General features: G+C 45.1%; 1 protein-coding gene across 1 annotated transcript; it reads right to left on the bottom strand.

Annotated features, from left to right (window-relative positions):
• Nucleotides 1–6,750: 6,750 nt before the first annotated feature.
• Nucleotides 6,751–8,370, bottom strand: LOC311312846 (piggyBac transposable element-derived protein 4-like; the record flags this gene model as incomplete). Its single annotated transcript, XM_084442853.1, has 1 exon — nucleotides 6,751–8,370. The coding sequence occupies one exon, from the start codon at nucleotides 8,368–8,370 to the stop codon at nucleotides 6,751–6,753; it is 1,620 nt and encodes a 539-aa protein (XP_084298979.1).
• Nucleotides 8,371–14,029: the final 5,659 nt, after the last annotated feature.

The raw sequence follows: 14,029 nt of genomic DNA, 5'->3' as shown, positions 1-14,029 counted from the left end.
TCACAGTAGCCATTATAGTACTGTAGGAATTCACAGTAACCACGGTAATACTGTATAAATTCACAGCAACCATTAGGCTAATGGTAACCAAGGTGTGTGGTTACGGACCGTTGGTTGGAAATTTGAAAGGCGCGCCACTTTTTCCTAGTCAGACGGAAACTTTCCGTCTTTTCCATCCTTTCTTTTGAGAGAGAGATCTAGCGTACACAAATAGCGGTATTTTTGCATTTTCATTTCATTTTTGCATTTTCATTAAATTTCAGTTCAATCTTACTTAGCTCCAGTCGGGAGCAGTCTACAGAAACAGACCTGCATCCGTTGGCTTTTGTTTTTTTTCCCCAAGTGGACTGCAACAAGTGGCTGTGGACGTGCCGGGTCTGGGAGTGGAGCAACGTTACTGAACGCCTCCTGTAAGTGACTAAATCCAGCTTCATTTTTCAAAATTCAGTTCCAGTTCGTTTATGAAAGTTTTGTTTTAGCCTACAGTCCGACGTCAGGCTGCTTAACTAACGTTCGTGGAAAAGGTTAACTCAGACGTCCTTCAGAGTTAGCTAGCTGAGCTAGCTAGAATCTCCGGTTAGCTAGCTGAGCTAGCTAGAATCTCCGGTTAGCTAGCTGAGCTAGCTAGAATCTCCGGTTAGCTAGCTGAGCTAGCTAGAATCTCCGGTTAGCTAGCTGAGCTAGCTAGAATCTCTGGTTAGCTAGCTGAGCTAGCTAGAATCTCTGGTTAGCTAGCTGAGCTAGCTAGAATCTCTGGTTAGCTAGCTGAGCTAGCTAGAATCTCCGGTTAGCTAGCTGAGCTAGCTTTTCAACCTTTTCGTCGTGTTCGTGTTAGCTTGTCAATATGTCTTACACGTGTAACATTTGTGAGTTAAGTACAGCATCATTGTATGCATTCATTTGGCATGCTAAAACTCATAGAAATATACCAAACATTAGCTTTCAGTGTGTACATGCAGGATGCCCTAACTTGAATGGTTTTAGGACAGTTGCGGCAATAGTGCTCATATTGATTAATCAGTCATGTGTGCACTTTGTTGTTGAACAGCATCAGTCAGTGCCTGTTGTGGATCTTGGTGTGCACTGTCTACAAAGCACTAATGATGCTCATTATGAGTGTGTGACAGTGGACAGTCTTGCAGATTACTATCCATTGCCAGTATATAATCAGTTTGATCTCCACCTGATTGCCATGCACCATTCTGTGTGTTACAGGTAAAGGACCATTGCATAGTAGTGCATGTCTGCATGATTCAAAGGGTTAACATGCATGGCTGGGTGTTAGGACTCATTCAATAAAGTCAAGGACTCATTCAATAAATAAATAAATACAATCAATCAATAAATACAATAAATAAACAGGTGAACATGCATGGCTGGGTGTTAACATGGGCATGCATACAAGGACATACATACAATGACTCATTCAATAAATAAATGCAATAAATAAATAACAGGACTCAATGAAGGACAGCATGCATGCTGGCAGCAAATGTGCATTATGAGTGTGTGACAGTGGACAGTCTTGCAGATTACTATCCATTGCCAGTACCCAGTATGTAATCACTTTGTTCTCTCCACCTGATTGCCATGCACCATTTTCTGTGTTACAGGTAAAAGACCAAATAATGGACTCCATTAAGAGAGTCATACAGACTGTGCTACCACAATTAGACACAGAGAAACTAGTTGAGGAGTTGGTGTCGTTAGGGGTGGAAGGGCCAGATGATCTACAACTAATTAAGGAGGAAGACATTAGACATCTGGTCACACCTATTCAGTGCAGAAAGATTCTCCGTGCCTTCAAAAGTGGTAAGAATTTCAGTGTAGCTCAATTTTAGTGTGGTAAGAATTTCATTACAGTAGGTGCATTTTACAGCTATCTCATTTAGCCTATATGTTTTAATATGCTGATTATATCTTCATGATAGTGATTCCAATTAACACTGCAAAATGTAGGCAAACTATTTTGTCACTATTAAGGTACTAAGCTGTACTTTTTCTTATGTGCTAATATTTGTATGCAGATCTAAGAAGTCCCCAATCGGCCGCCTCTTCATCTGAGACAGAAGCGTTTTTTTCCTCCAGCTCTTCCTCCACCCCTGTGTCTTCCCCCAGGCAAATAGCCAGTGAGAACAGTAGTTTGGACAACTTCCAGGTGCCATGGGACAAAATTAGGCCCACTCTCAAAAGAGCCATTGAGGCTGGTAAGAGGCCAGAGGCAGAAGATCGCAGACACATGGTGAAAGTCACCATCGATTCCATGAGAGAGAAGTCCTTGAACCCGACACGCCAAGACTGCGCAGCAGTAGCAAAGGCTATAATCCAGAAGCATCCAAGCAGTTTTTTTGATAAAACGGAGGAGGGAGAAATAATTGGATGTGGCTACTATAGTCTACAGACTCAGCTGAAGACCCGAGTTGAATATCTCAACAGAGGCAACACACTTGCCCATCTGAGGAAACCCAGACGCTCTCTGATAAGTGATGACAACCAGCTCTCACCTGCCAAGTGTGCTAAGGTTGATAGTTATGGGTGTGTCAATTGGCAGCCACAGGAGTATCCAGAGGGGGAAACGTCCGCAACAATTGAAGAAAAAAGGAAGGAGATGGTGGATATTTTCAGTCAAGAGGGGCTAGGGGCAACTGGCAGAGGGAGGGTAAAGGAGCTAATGGCAATTACTTACACAAAACAGCGAGAGGATATAAATGCAGACCCACCCCCCAGCATTCTGGACATAAGTAAGCAGTGGCCATTTCTCCTGTCTTGGCCACTTTTACTTTCCCACTTCACCAACCTCACTGACCTGTGCACCAGACTAAACGAAGATCTCGACCAAAAAGGTAGGCTATCAGCCTGGCAACTAGTTGACATACTTATGAGATGCTAGTCTACTGTAGCCTTTTAATCCATTGCTATTTTATTATTATGTTCTGCATTTCTCTTACTCTTGTCATTTTATGCTTATTTTATGTCTTCGTACTGCAATTTGTGTACTGTATGAAAGGTGCTATATACTAATGGAAGTTTTTTTTAAATTATCACTGAAAGGGAAGAGGCTCCTGGAGTTCTTCAGAAGTCAGCTGATGAAGTGGAGTAAGGAAGTCAAAGCTGTCCTGAGAGAAGCGTTGAAGGAGGACCGAGAGGGCACCAATGGTCTTGCAGCGATTTTGGTCATCATGACACATTTCAAAGAGGCAGAGGGCGCCCTTTTCGTCCTTGCTGATGTACGTTTTTTTGTCACAATTCTTTCTGTAATTAATGTTCTCTACCCTGCAATCAAATAATAGGTTTGTATACACTCTAACCAGGGGCCTATAAATATGCATTTATGTTTTTAAACTATTGCTTGTTGGCCTGCAAATTATCGACAAATTATCATATTGAGACCAGGCTGAAGACACACTTACCCTTGAAGCAGAAACTATTAAGTTACAGACTATATTATTTGCTTGGGAGTGTTTCTATTAACATCTAACTCTAATACTGACAGACGACTACAACTCCTGCCGATGCCGAGGCCGAACTCTCCCTTCCCATCACCCCGAGGCTCATTGTGCTAGGTAAAACTCATTCAATAAAAGTAGTCTTTTGAAGATTAATACAATTATGTGGACATTGATACATGTATACAAAATACAGTGGGGTAATGTGTGGCGGCTCTGTTTTCTAAATACAGTATCATTTCAAAGATGTCATAGGGTCCCACTCCCTTTTCTGTTCTGCATAGGACAAAAATGAAGAGGGTCTGCGGACATGTTAATTTAATTGTTTTTTATGTTTGAATATTGCAGGAGACACTGTGTGGTCTGCGAACAAGTGGATGCTGTCCATAGAGGGCCGAGTTGTGATCCCACATTCACCTCCCATCCCAGACTTCGTAACTGCCTTGGCCGTCTTGTTCGCCAGTTTCTACATATTCAATATTGAATATCAGGTAGAAGCTGCCACAACTCTGGAGTTTGTTCAGAGGTAAGGCTAACAAAACATTATTTTACATTTATTTTACATTTACTTAAATAGAAGGGTTAGGGTTAGGGTTTGGCTTTCAGTGCACTATTTACCCTCTAGTGTGGGAAACTACACACACACACACACACACATCTGACTGACCTCTGACCTCCTAACTGGCGTAACTGATTCTAGAGTCAGGTTATTTGATTACCTTCCATTTTCATTTCTATTAGGTTCCTTGTAAGGATTAATCCTGACTCCAGCAAGTGCACTGCTAAGGTCCAGACAAGCCGGAAAACTGGAAGAGTTGTGAAGCGGAAGCCATCGTACATAAACCCACACGTCCTTTCGTTCATGAGGGACTTCAATGCCTTTGACTGGCAAAATAACTAGGTGGAGGTGAGGTTCTGATAATGAAGAGGTCTTGTGGATTTATCCATGAAGATGCGTTTTGTTTTCATCTTAAGTTTTTACAGTATTAGTCTCTAATTAATCTCTTAAGATCCTGGAGATTTAAAAAGCTGTTTTCCATTTTGTATTTGATTCACAGGAGGTGCACCCTACAAGCAAGAGTGATCTGAAAGAGACACAAGCAAGAGTGATCTGAAAGAGACACATTAAGAGTCATGTTATGCACGTCATGTGAGTAATGATGAATGTTAGTCATGTTAGAGCCATGTTAGAGTCATGTTAGAGTCGTGCTAGAGTCATGTTAGAGTCATGTTTAGCTGAAGAGTCATGTTAAGATAAAAAGTAATGCTGAAGAGTCATGCTAGAGTCAAGTTAGTCATGCTAGAGTCATGCTAGAGTCATGTTAGAGTCATGCTAGAGTCATGTTAAGAGTCATGTTTAGCTGAAGAGTCACGTTAGAGTCATGTTAAGATAAAAAGTAATGCTGAAGAGTCATGCTAGAGTCAAGTTAGAGTCATGCTAGAGTCATGCTAGAGTCATACTAGAGTCATGCTAGAGTCATGCTAGAGTCATGTTAGAGTCATGTTAACCCCCTGGGGTCCAAGCCAAAAATTCCCAACATTCCATTTTGTATTTTGAATATGAACTCATGATACAAAAACATGTGTGGTGTGTTCATATTACATCACACATCAAAATACTATATACCATATTGAAGAGGACAATTAGGGCTTTTAAATGATCTAAATATATGTATGATTATATAAGGATTGATTATTGGTTATGAGTCATATTTCATAGACAAATATTAATATTTGTAATATTTTCCGCCTTCATCAAACAGCATTTTCCACCATTTTCCTTACATGATGGAAGGAAATTAGCAGGGTATCAAATGTAGACATTTCTGTGTGCTATCTAGAACAGCAGACAGATTAGAAATATCATATATTGTTCAGAAGATATGGCCATTATAGTGATGAATGGGAAGCGGGGAAAAAACAAGATTTGGAATTCTCGTTTTAAGTCTCAAACAGGCCACTTGGACTGATTGTGTTGTTTTGGCTGTAAACATGTCAGATAATGTCCTACATGAAAAAAAGTATAACCATATTGAAGAGTACAGTTGGGGCTTTCAAAGGATATAATATATGTATGATTATGTGAGTATTGATGATTGGTTATGAATCATATTTCAAAGAAAAATATTAATTTGTGCTATCCTCGCCTAGCTATTGTTAGTTATAAGTCCTAAAATCCTATTTTGAACTACCAAGTGTTATATACAATTTTCTTCAGGACAAAAAGGTGCTGTAAGGTATGTTATCAGAAACCACTGTAAGAAACAATATATACCAAAATAGCCACAAAAGCCAATAAAAAGATCACAAAATGGTTAGATTTAACTTTTTTTTATTTCAAGCTGCTCAATCAAACAAAAAGAAAAACAGCTACTCTCCTACCCCATCTTCTCTACTTGCCTCCCTCTCCCCTATTCTGTTCTTCCTTTCTCTCCAAGGGAACATGAACTGTGGAGACACACAACACAGCCTGTCAATGAGAGTAAACCACACAAACACAGACAGACACACACACACGTATTCACAAACACATGCACACCTCTCCTCTCTCCTTATCTCCTGTCTCATCTTCTGTATTTCTCTTATCTCCTGTCATCTTCTGTATTTCTCTTATCTCCTGTCTCATCTTCTGTATTTCTCTTATCTCCTGTCTCATCTTCTGTATTTCTCTTATCTCCTGTCCCATCATCTGTATTTCTCATCTCCTGTCTCATCTTCTGTATTTCTCTTTTCTCCTGTCCCATCTTCTGTATTTCTCATATCTGTTGTCCCATCTTCTGTATTTCTCTTATCTCCTGTCCCATCATCTGTATTTCTCTTATCTCCTGTCCCATCTTCTGTATTTCTCTTATCTCCTGTCTCATCTTCTGTATTCCTCTTATCTCCTGTCCCATCATCTGTATTTCTCTTATCTCCTGTCCCATCTTCTGTATTTCTCTTATCTCCTGTCCCATCTTCTGTATTTCTCTTATCTCCTGTTCCATCTTCTGTATTTCCCTCTTGTTTTATGTTCCACCTCCTCCGTTTATCTCCAAGGGAACATTCCCATCTCCTACTCTCATCTCATTTCCTCTCTCGCCTTCCCCTCTTCGCTGTGTGCTCCTTATTACATTTCTCCACTGCGCTGCCCTGTCTTCTCTCGTCTCCTCTTCTCCTCCCTGTCTCTCTCGCCTTTTTCACTCCTCTGTCTATGTGCTCCTGTTTCAATTTCTCCACTGTGCTGCCCCGTCCTCTCCTGCCTCCTCTTTGGTCTCCTCTCTGCCTCTCTTACCTCCCCCTCTCCGTTATCTGTGGAGGAACCTGTTCATGACATGCTGTGCCAGGTCTCAAAGCAGTTCCTGTCCAGGATGAGGCAAAGAGCCACCCCACACTCCTTGCACTTCCAGGGAGTGGCTTGATATTTGTTGTGTGCATCTTTGCAAACGACACAGCTTCTTCGTCCCTGGGAGGCCTTCTCACTGGAGTCTGCTGTCTGGCATATGGCCACAGGGATGTGACCATGCTCTGCCTGGCGAGGAGGGGCTTTGATGCTGACGCCACAAAGCTGGGCTGTCAGCTCCTCTTTGAAGGCCCGGTGGGTCATGGGCTGCTCCTGTCTTTCCTCACACAGCTCCTTGTGTAGGAGGTAGCTGTTGGTAGCTGCAATGTCAAGGAAGTGGTAGAGGAGAGTCCGGTACCACTTCATCCCCTTGTGATGGACAGTGTAATATTGGATGAGCTGATCCGACAGGTCCACACCCCCCATGTGCTGATTGTATTCCAGCACAGGGGTAGGGCATGGGATGGAAACTGTGGACCAGCTCCTGTCCCGGTTCCGCACTCTCCGCTGTACAGTGCCTCCGATGTTGGCAGGGAGGACTGTGGAGCACACTGCCACCTCACGCGTGTCCATCCACTTGACAAAGGTGAGGGGACCATCTCGGATCCACCTGATGGTTCCTCTGGCGTCCTTCTTTGACAGGGCATTGCTGACTGTGCGAGGACACTCCCTTCTGTTGTCCCTGTATGTCCCTGTTACGCCGATGTTCATGGCATACAGGTCTCTGAACAGTCTCAGGCTGGTGTAGAAGTTATCTACGAAGATATGGTAGCCCGTCCCGAGATATCCAGGCCTGATCAGGGACATAACAGAGTCGTAGGCCAGCCCCGTGCCCGAGGGGAACTCCATCTTGCCGGTGTACACAGAGAAGTCCACAGTGTAACCATTACTCGCGTCAGCCAACACAAACAGTTTGAAACCCCATTTGGTTGGCTTAGCTTTCATGTACTGGGTCATCCCTGTGTTGGCTTTCCTGGCGACCATCCTCTCATCGATCGACAGGTTCCGGCGTGGGTGGTAAAACGCCTTGCAGCCCGAGGTGATGACATCCAGAAGGGGTCTCAGTCGGAACAACCGGTCATGTTCTGGTGTCCCCTTCTTTCCGTCGTTGACCACATCCTCGTCTGGGTCGCTCATGTGGATGTTCCATGAGATGCTGCGGAACCTGTCTCTCGACATGACCGTGGGCGGGAATGGCACCGTAAAGATGGAGTTTAGGCGCCAGTAGGACTGGATGTCCGATAGCTTGACCAAGGCCATATAGAAGAGGAGGCCGAGGAACTTGTAGAGCTCCTCAACAGTCACGTCCTGCCAGGTATATTTTTTTCCCACGCCGATGTTCTTGGCTGCCCGTTTGTTTGTGTTCCTAGAGAGGGCTCTCACCACCTCTGTAGGGAAGTACAATTTGAAGAGGTCCAGTGGTGTGTACCTGAAGTCCCGATTTAGTTGGTGTCCGGGAGCTCTAGTTGGCAGGAAGCGTTTCTGTTGGGGAGCCACGTCCTCATTTGCCTCAGTCCTCCAAGAGAGTTCTGGCTGGGGGGGGAGCCCTTCCTCTGTGGCTTCGCTCTTCCTCAGACTCAACTGTCTCCTCTCCTCCTCTCTCATCTCCTCCTCCTCTTCCCTGTCTCTCTTGCCGCCTTCTCTCTGCAATCAGCGTTCTCCTTTCCCTTCTCCCTGGTGTTACTCCTTCCTCAACTGTCTCCTCTCCTCCTCTCTCATCTCCTCCTCTTCCTCCCTGTCTCTCTTGCCGCCTTCTCTCTGCTGTCAGCGTTCTCCTTTCCCTTCTCCCTGGTGTTACTCCTTCCTCAACTGTCTCCTCTCCTCCTCTCTCGTCTCCTCCTCTTCCTCCCTGACTCTCTTGCCGCCTTCTCTCTGCTGTCAGCGTTCTCCTTTCACTTCTCCCTGGTGTTACTCCTTCCTCAACTGTCTCCTCTCCTCCTCTCTCATCTCCTCCTCTTCCTCCCTGTCTCTCTTGCCGCCTTCTCTCTGCTGTCAGCGTTCTCCTTTCACTTCTCCCTGGTGTTACTCCTTCCTCAACTGTCTCCTCTCCTCCTCTCTCGTCTCCTCCTCTTCCTCCCTGACTCTCTTGCCGCCTTCTCTCTGCTGTCAGCGTTCTCCTTTCACTTCTCCCTGGTGTTACTCCTTCCTCAACTGTCTCCTCTCCTCCTCTCTCGTCTCCTCCTCTTCCTCCCTGTCTCTCTTGCCGCCTTCTCTCTGCTGTCAGCGTTCTCCTTTCACTTCTCCCTGGTGTTACTCCTTCCTCAACTGTCTCCTCTCCTCCTCTCTCGTCTCCTCCTCTTCCTCCCTGACTCTCTTGCCGCCTTCTCTCTGCTGTCAGCGTTCTCCTTTCACTTCTCCCTGGTGTTACTCCTTCCTCAACTGTCTCCTCTCCTCCTCTCTCGTCTCCTCCTCTTCCTCCCTGTCTCTCTTGCCGCCTTCTCTCTACTGTTAGCGTTCTCATTCTTCCTACCTCTTCCTCTGACTCTGTTGTCTCATTGTCACTGTGACACACAAAAGAATAGGCCTACATCAACATTCATATTCACTGTAAGAGTAGACCTAAGTCTAGTTTCATATTCACTGTAATACATAAAAATGCAGACATAAGTATAGGCTTACTTACACATTATCATCCTGTTGTCTCCTCTTTTCTCCTCTCCTCTCCTGTCCTCTCCCTTCCCCTGTCTCCTCTTCTCCTCTCTCAGCTCCTCCCTGTCTCTCTTGCCTCCAAGTCTCCTGCCTTCTCCTCTGCTCATTTCTTCTCCTTGTCTCTCCCGTTTCTTTTCCTCCCCTCTGTTCTCTCTCCTCTACATATTCACTGTAAACAACAACATATACATACACTGTTAGCTAGGCTATATCACAATACAGAATCATAGTAAGCAACACTAGTATACTGTGTAGGCTAGCTATATACACTGTTAGCTATATCACAATACAGAATCATAATAGACAACACTAGTATACTCTACTGTGTAGGCTAGCTAGCTAATGTTAGCTAGAAAACTGCAGTGCACTCAAATGATTGAGGCGCCCGTCTAGCGTCATGTTTTTATGAGGCGCGAAATAAAAGGCGCTCTTTGACATCAGGAGGCTTGCTGTTTTAGCAGCTTGTCAGGCTTACTATTTGTAGACAGTTGTATACAGAGGAAATAGGAATATGAATAAAATCGACAACTGAATATACCAGACTAGGCTAGGAAGGCAACTGTCTAGTGATGGTAAGCTTGACAAGCTGCTAAAATAGCGAGACTCCTGCCCTGAAGTGCGCTTCTTATTTTGTGCGCAAGATAGCAGCTTGTTAGCGCCAGCTAGCTAACTTTATCCACTACTATACCACAGACTAGGCTACTTACATGTCGTCCTCGACCGGATCCAGCCCTGCTTGATAAGCAAGCTCGTCGTCTATCAGGTAGCTTTCACCACCTGACTCCTCTCCATTCGGGAACAGTAGTTCCAGAATTTCCTTCTCTGTGAGAAATTTCTTTGGCGGCATCTTTACAGGCAACAGATCTGTGGTCTGTTACTTACATGGTGTGTGAGAGAAATTGCCGGTGGTTTAGTACATTTATAAATCAAGGGGATAGACCATCATATACGAAAGATCAGGTTAGGCAATCCCTATTATCTAGTTGACGGGCAAGATAGGTTGCATTACAGAGGATGTGCCTTGTGTCAAACCTCTCTCGGATTGGCTTATGGATATAAACTCTTCTGATTGGTCTAGAAACACATGGGTGGGCTCGTTTTAAATGTCTAAATGTTGGCTCCACACCACATTTTACCGCTAGTCTCTATGACAAACGGGCGCGATGTTATTAAACAAAACGTACCTCGATTCACTTTAAATTGTTTTCAAGTCGCCGGCGACTTGATAAACTCCAGGGGGTTAAGGTAAAAAGTAATGCTGTGTGAGTCATGTTAGAGTTGATGTTGCTGATGTTAATGATGAAAATAAAAATACAGTATGAGGAAATCACTGTTTTTTTTACAGCCCTAAAAATAATTTAGTTAGCACACTACTACTGTAACAAAAAATACAGTACACAGTCATTACTGTTTTATATTTTACAGTTACCACACTACTACTGTAACAAAAAATACAGTAGACAGTAATTACTGTTTTATATTTTACAGTTACCACACTACTACTGTAACAAAAAATACAGTACATACTAATTACTGTTTTATTTTACAGTATGATACTGTTGTGTTTAAAAAAAAAAAAAAAACACTGAATTTCACAGTAATTAACTGGCAGCCAGTGGCCAGTGACTTACTGTAAAATAAAACACAGTAATTAACTGGCAGCCAGTGGCCAGCGACTTACTGTAAAATAAAACACAGTAATTAACTGGCAGCCAGTGGCCAGCGACTTACTGTAAAATAAAACACAGTAATTAACTGGCAGCCAGTGGCCAGCGACTTACTGTAAAATAAAACACAGTAATTAACTGGCAGCCAGTGGCCAGCGACTTACTGTGATTTTTTTTACAGTAAGTCGCTGGCCACTGGCTGCCAGTTAGTTACTGTGAAATTCACAGTGTATTTTTTTACAGTGTACACTGTCTGACAGGACGCCTGGACAACGTGGACGTGTTCCTCAGAGGTCAACACTGCTTTCAGTGGACTCTTCTACATGCCCAGTGGACAGTGGAGGGTCAATGTTATTGCTGGAGAGATTAGTGGTGCTGATGTACGACCCAACCAGAGAGTGGGACGGACGTGAACGATGCCAGGAGAACAGCTCTCCACACAGTAGTCTAGAACCCTGGAGAACCTACCTTCAAACAGGAACCAGAAGAAGAGCCCTTCACACAGAAGTCTAGAACCCTTGAGAACCTTCTTTCAACTAGGAACCAGAAGGACAGCTCTCCACACAGAAGTCTGGAGCTCTGGAAAACATTCCACCAACTCGGGTAACATTCCAGCAGAACATGAAGCACACTTGGTAGCGCAGTGTACTAGCAAAATAATGACCTCAGGTTTTAAAGTAATTTGACTTGGACCTTGATCTAAATGTGCTATGTTAGAAATGTCTAGTATCAAAGCCAACATGAGAATACAAATGTTTGTATGTGTGTGTGTGTGTGCATGTGTATGTTGTTGTTCTGTGTGTCTGTGTGTGGGGGGGGGGGGGGGCTGCAGTTGTGCTGTGTGTGTGTGTGTGTGTGTGTAGTTTTGTGTGTGTGTGTGTGTGTGTGCACTGTCCGCAAAGGCAGGCGAACATCCGAAACTGGATCTGTCAAATCTGTCAAAACAGACAATAGTAAGATTTTCAGTGCATTATCCTCACTGACAGTGTAATTCAGCCCAGAACATTATATCAGATAGATAAATTGATAGATCGATAGAAAGACAGACAGACAGACAGACAGACAGACAGACTGATAGATAGATAGATAGATAGATAGATATAGACTTTACCAGCTTTTTCTCGTCTGAAAGGGCAACACCCAGCTGAATAGTTAAGCTCGAGCTCACTGATGCAGGGTTCAGCTGGACGTTAATGTCTGTCAGATCTTAAATCACAAAATTAACATTGTTTAACCTGCAAAATGGAGAGCATCAAAAAACAAATGGCTGTCCAGGCTGATTTGACCTCACCCCATTCCTGTCTACGAGTAGTTCGTCCCGAGCCTTTCAGAGCACGGGTGGAGGAGCAGGAGTGTCGTGTCTGTCTCTCCGTCCTCAGAGGCTTGTCCTCCTCGTTCAGCGCCAGGCCCATCGGTGGAGTTGAGGCAGCTGGGGCGACACTCTCCCTGAGGTGAGGGAGGCTCAGCTTGGCCTCCAGCTGCAGCGCTAGGTCGTTGACCTCCTCGATTGTTGGGGAGGCCATCAGAGGTGGAGTGGGTTTACTGGCACCAACGGTGTGAGGCGTTGTGCTGGCAGGTCCACTGGCAGGAGGAGGGTTAGCCCCAGCCTGCTCCCTAACCAGAGGGTTAGCCCCAGCCTGCTCCCTGACAAGAGGGCTGCTCAACACAAGCTTGGCCTCCAGCTGAGGTGTCAAGTTGACTCCAGCCTCGAGTGTTGGAGAGGCCATCACAGGTTGAGCGGGCTTAAGGGCACTCACAGGAGCACGGATGTAGGAGCAGGAGTGCCCTGTCTGTCTGTCCTTCCTCAGAGGCCTGCCCTCTGCCTCTAGTGCCAGGCCAATTGTTGCAGTGGATGTAGGGGCAACACAAGGCCAAAAACCTGTCTTCCCACTCTCCCTGAGGCGAGGGGGGCTCAGCTTGGCCTCCAGCTGAAGTGCCAAGTCGTTGACCTCCTCCTCGAGTGTTGGAGAGGCCATCACAGGGGGAGCAGGCTTAAGGGCACTCACAGGAGCACGGATGTAGGAGCAGGAGTGCCCTGTCTGTCTGTCCTTCCTCAGAGGCCTGCCCTCTGCCTCTAGTGCCAGGCCAATTGTTGCAGTGGATGTAGGGGCAACACAAGGCCAAAAACCTGTCTTCCCACTCTCCCTGAGGCGAGGGGGGCTCAGCTTGGCCTCCAGCTGAAGTGCCAAGTCGTTGACCTCCTCCTCGAGTGTTGGAGAGGCCATCACAGGGGGAGCAGGCTTAAGGGCACTCACAGGAGCACGGATGTAGGAGCAGGAGTGCCCTGTCTCTCTGTCCTTCCTCAGAGGCCTGCCCTCTGCCTCTAGTGCCAGGCCAGTAGGTGGAGTTGGTGCAGGGACAACACAAGGCCAAAATCCCATCTTCCCACTCTCCCTTGGGCGAGGGGGGCCCAGCTTGGCATCCAGCTGCAGCGCTAGGTCGTTGACCTCATCCTCAATTGTTGTAGAGATCATCTGAGGTGGAGTTTTCTGTTTTAATGAAAAGAAAGTCACTGAAGCTAATCCAATAATTTCTTTGCTCATTGCTCATGGTATGTAAGTAAATCCTGAGCTTGAGGTTCTCCCTCTTAACCTCAGCTATAGAAATTGAGTATGTATATTGAGAAATGACAAGATCCTGAGAACCTTTATAGTGGCCTGGCATTAAAGAGTTTTCTGGTCTCTAGAGAGAGTGGGTCAAGGTCCAGGACTGTACAAAACCAGATAAAGTTGACTGACCATGCTTACATGGTATATGAAATATAAACCTTTAGGGGGGTTACTTACCTTTTGGTAACCCAACATGGTCCCGTGTGGGCTGGACCAAGGCTCCATGTTGTGTTCTTGAGGGGAAAATTGGACGGTTAATTTAAATTAACTGGGGGCACAGTCTTTACAAGGGCTTTAAGTGTGGGTCAGGCAATTGGCAGGCAACCAGACAATTAACAG

The sequence above is a fragment of the Borostomias antarcticus genome (assembly GCF_949987555.1).
Source record: "Borostomias antarcticus genome assembly, chromosome: 9".
In the NCBI taxonomy this organism is placed as follows: domain Eukaryota; kingdom Metazoa; phylum Chordata; class Actinopteri; order Stomiiformes; family Stomiidae; genus Borostomias; species Borostomias antarcticus.
The sequence above is the reverse complement of the archived record's forward strand: the minus strand, read 5'-3'. Positions and strand labels throughout refer to the sequence as shown.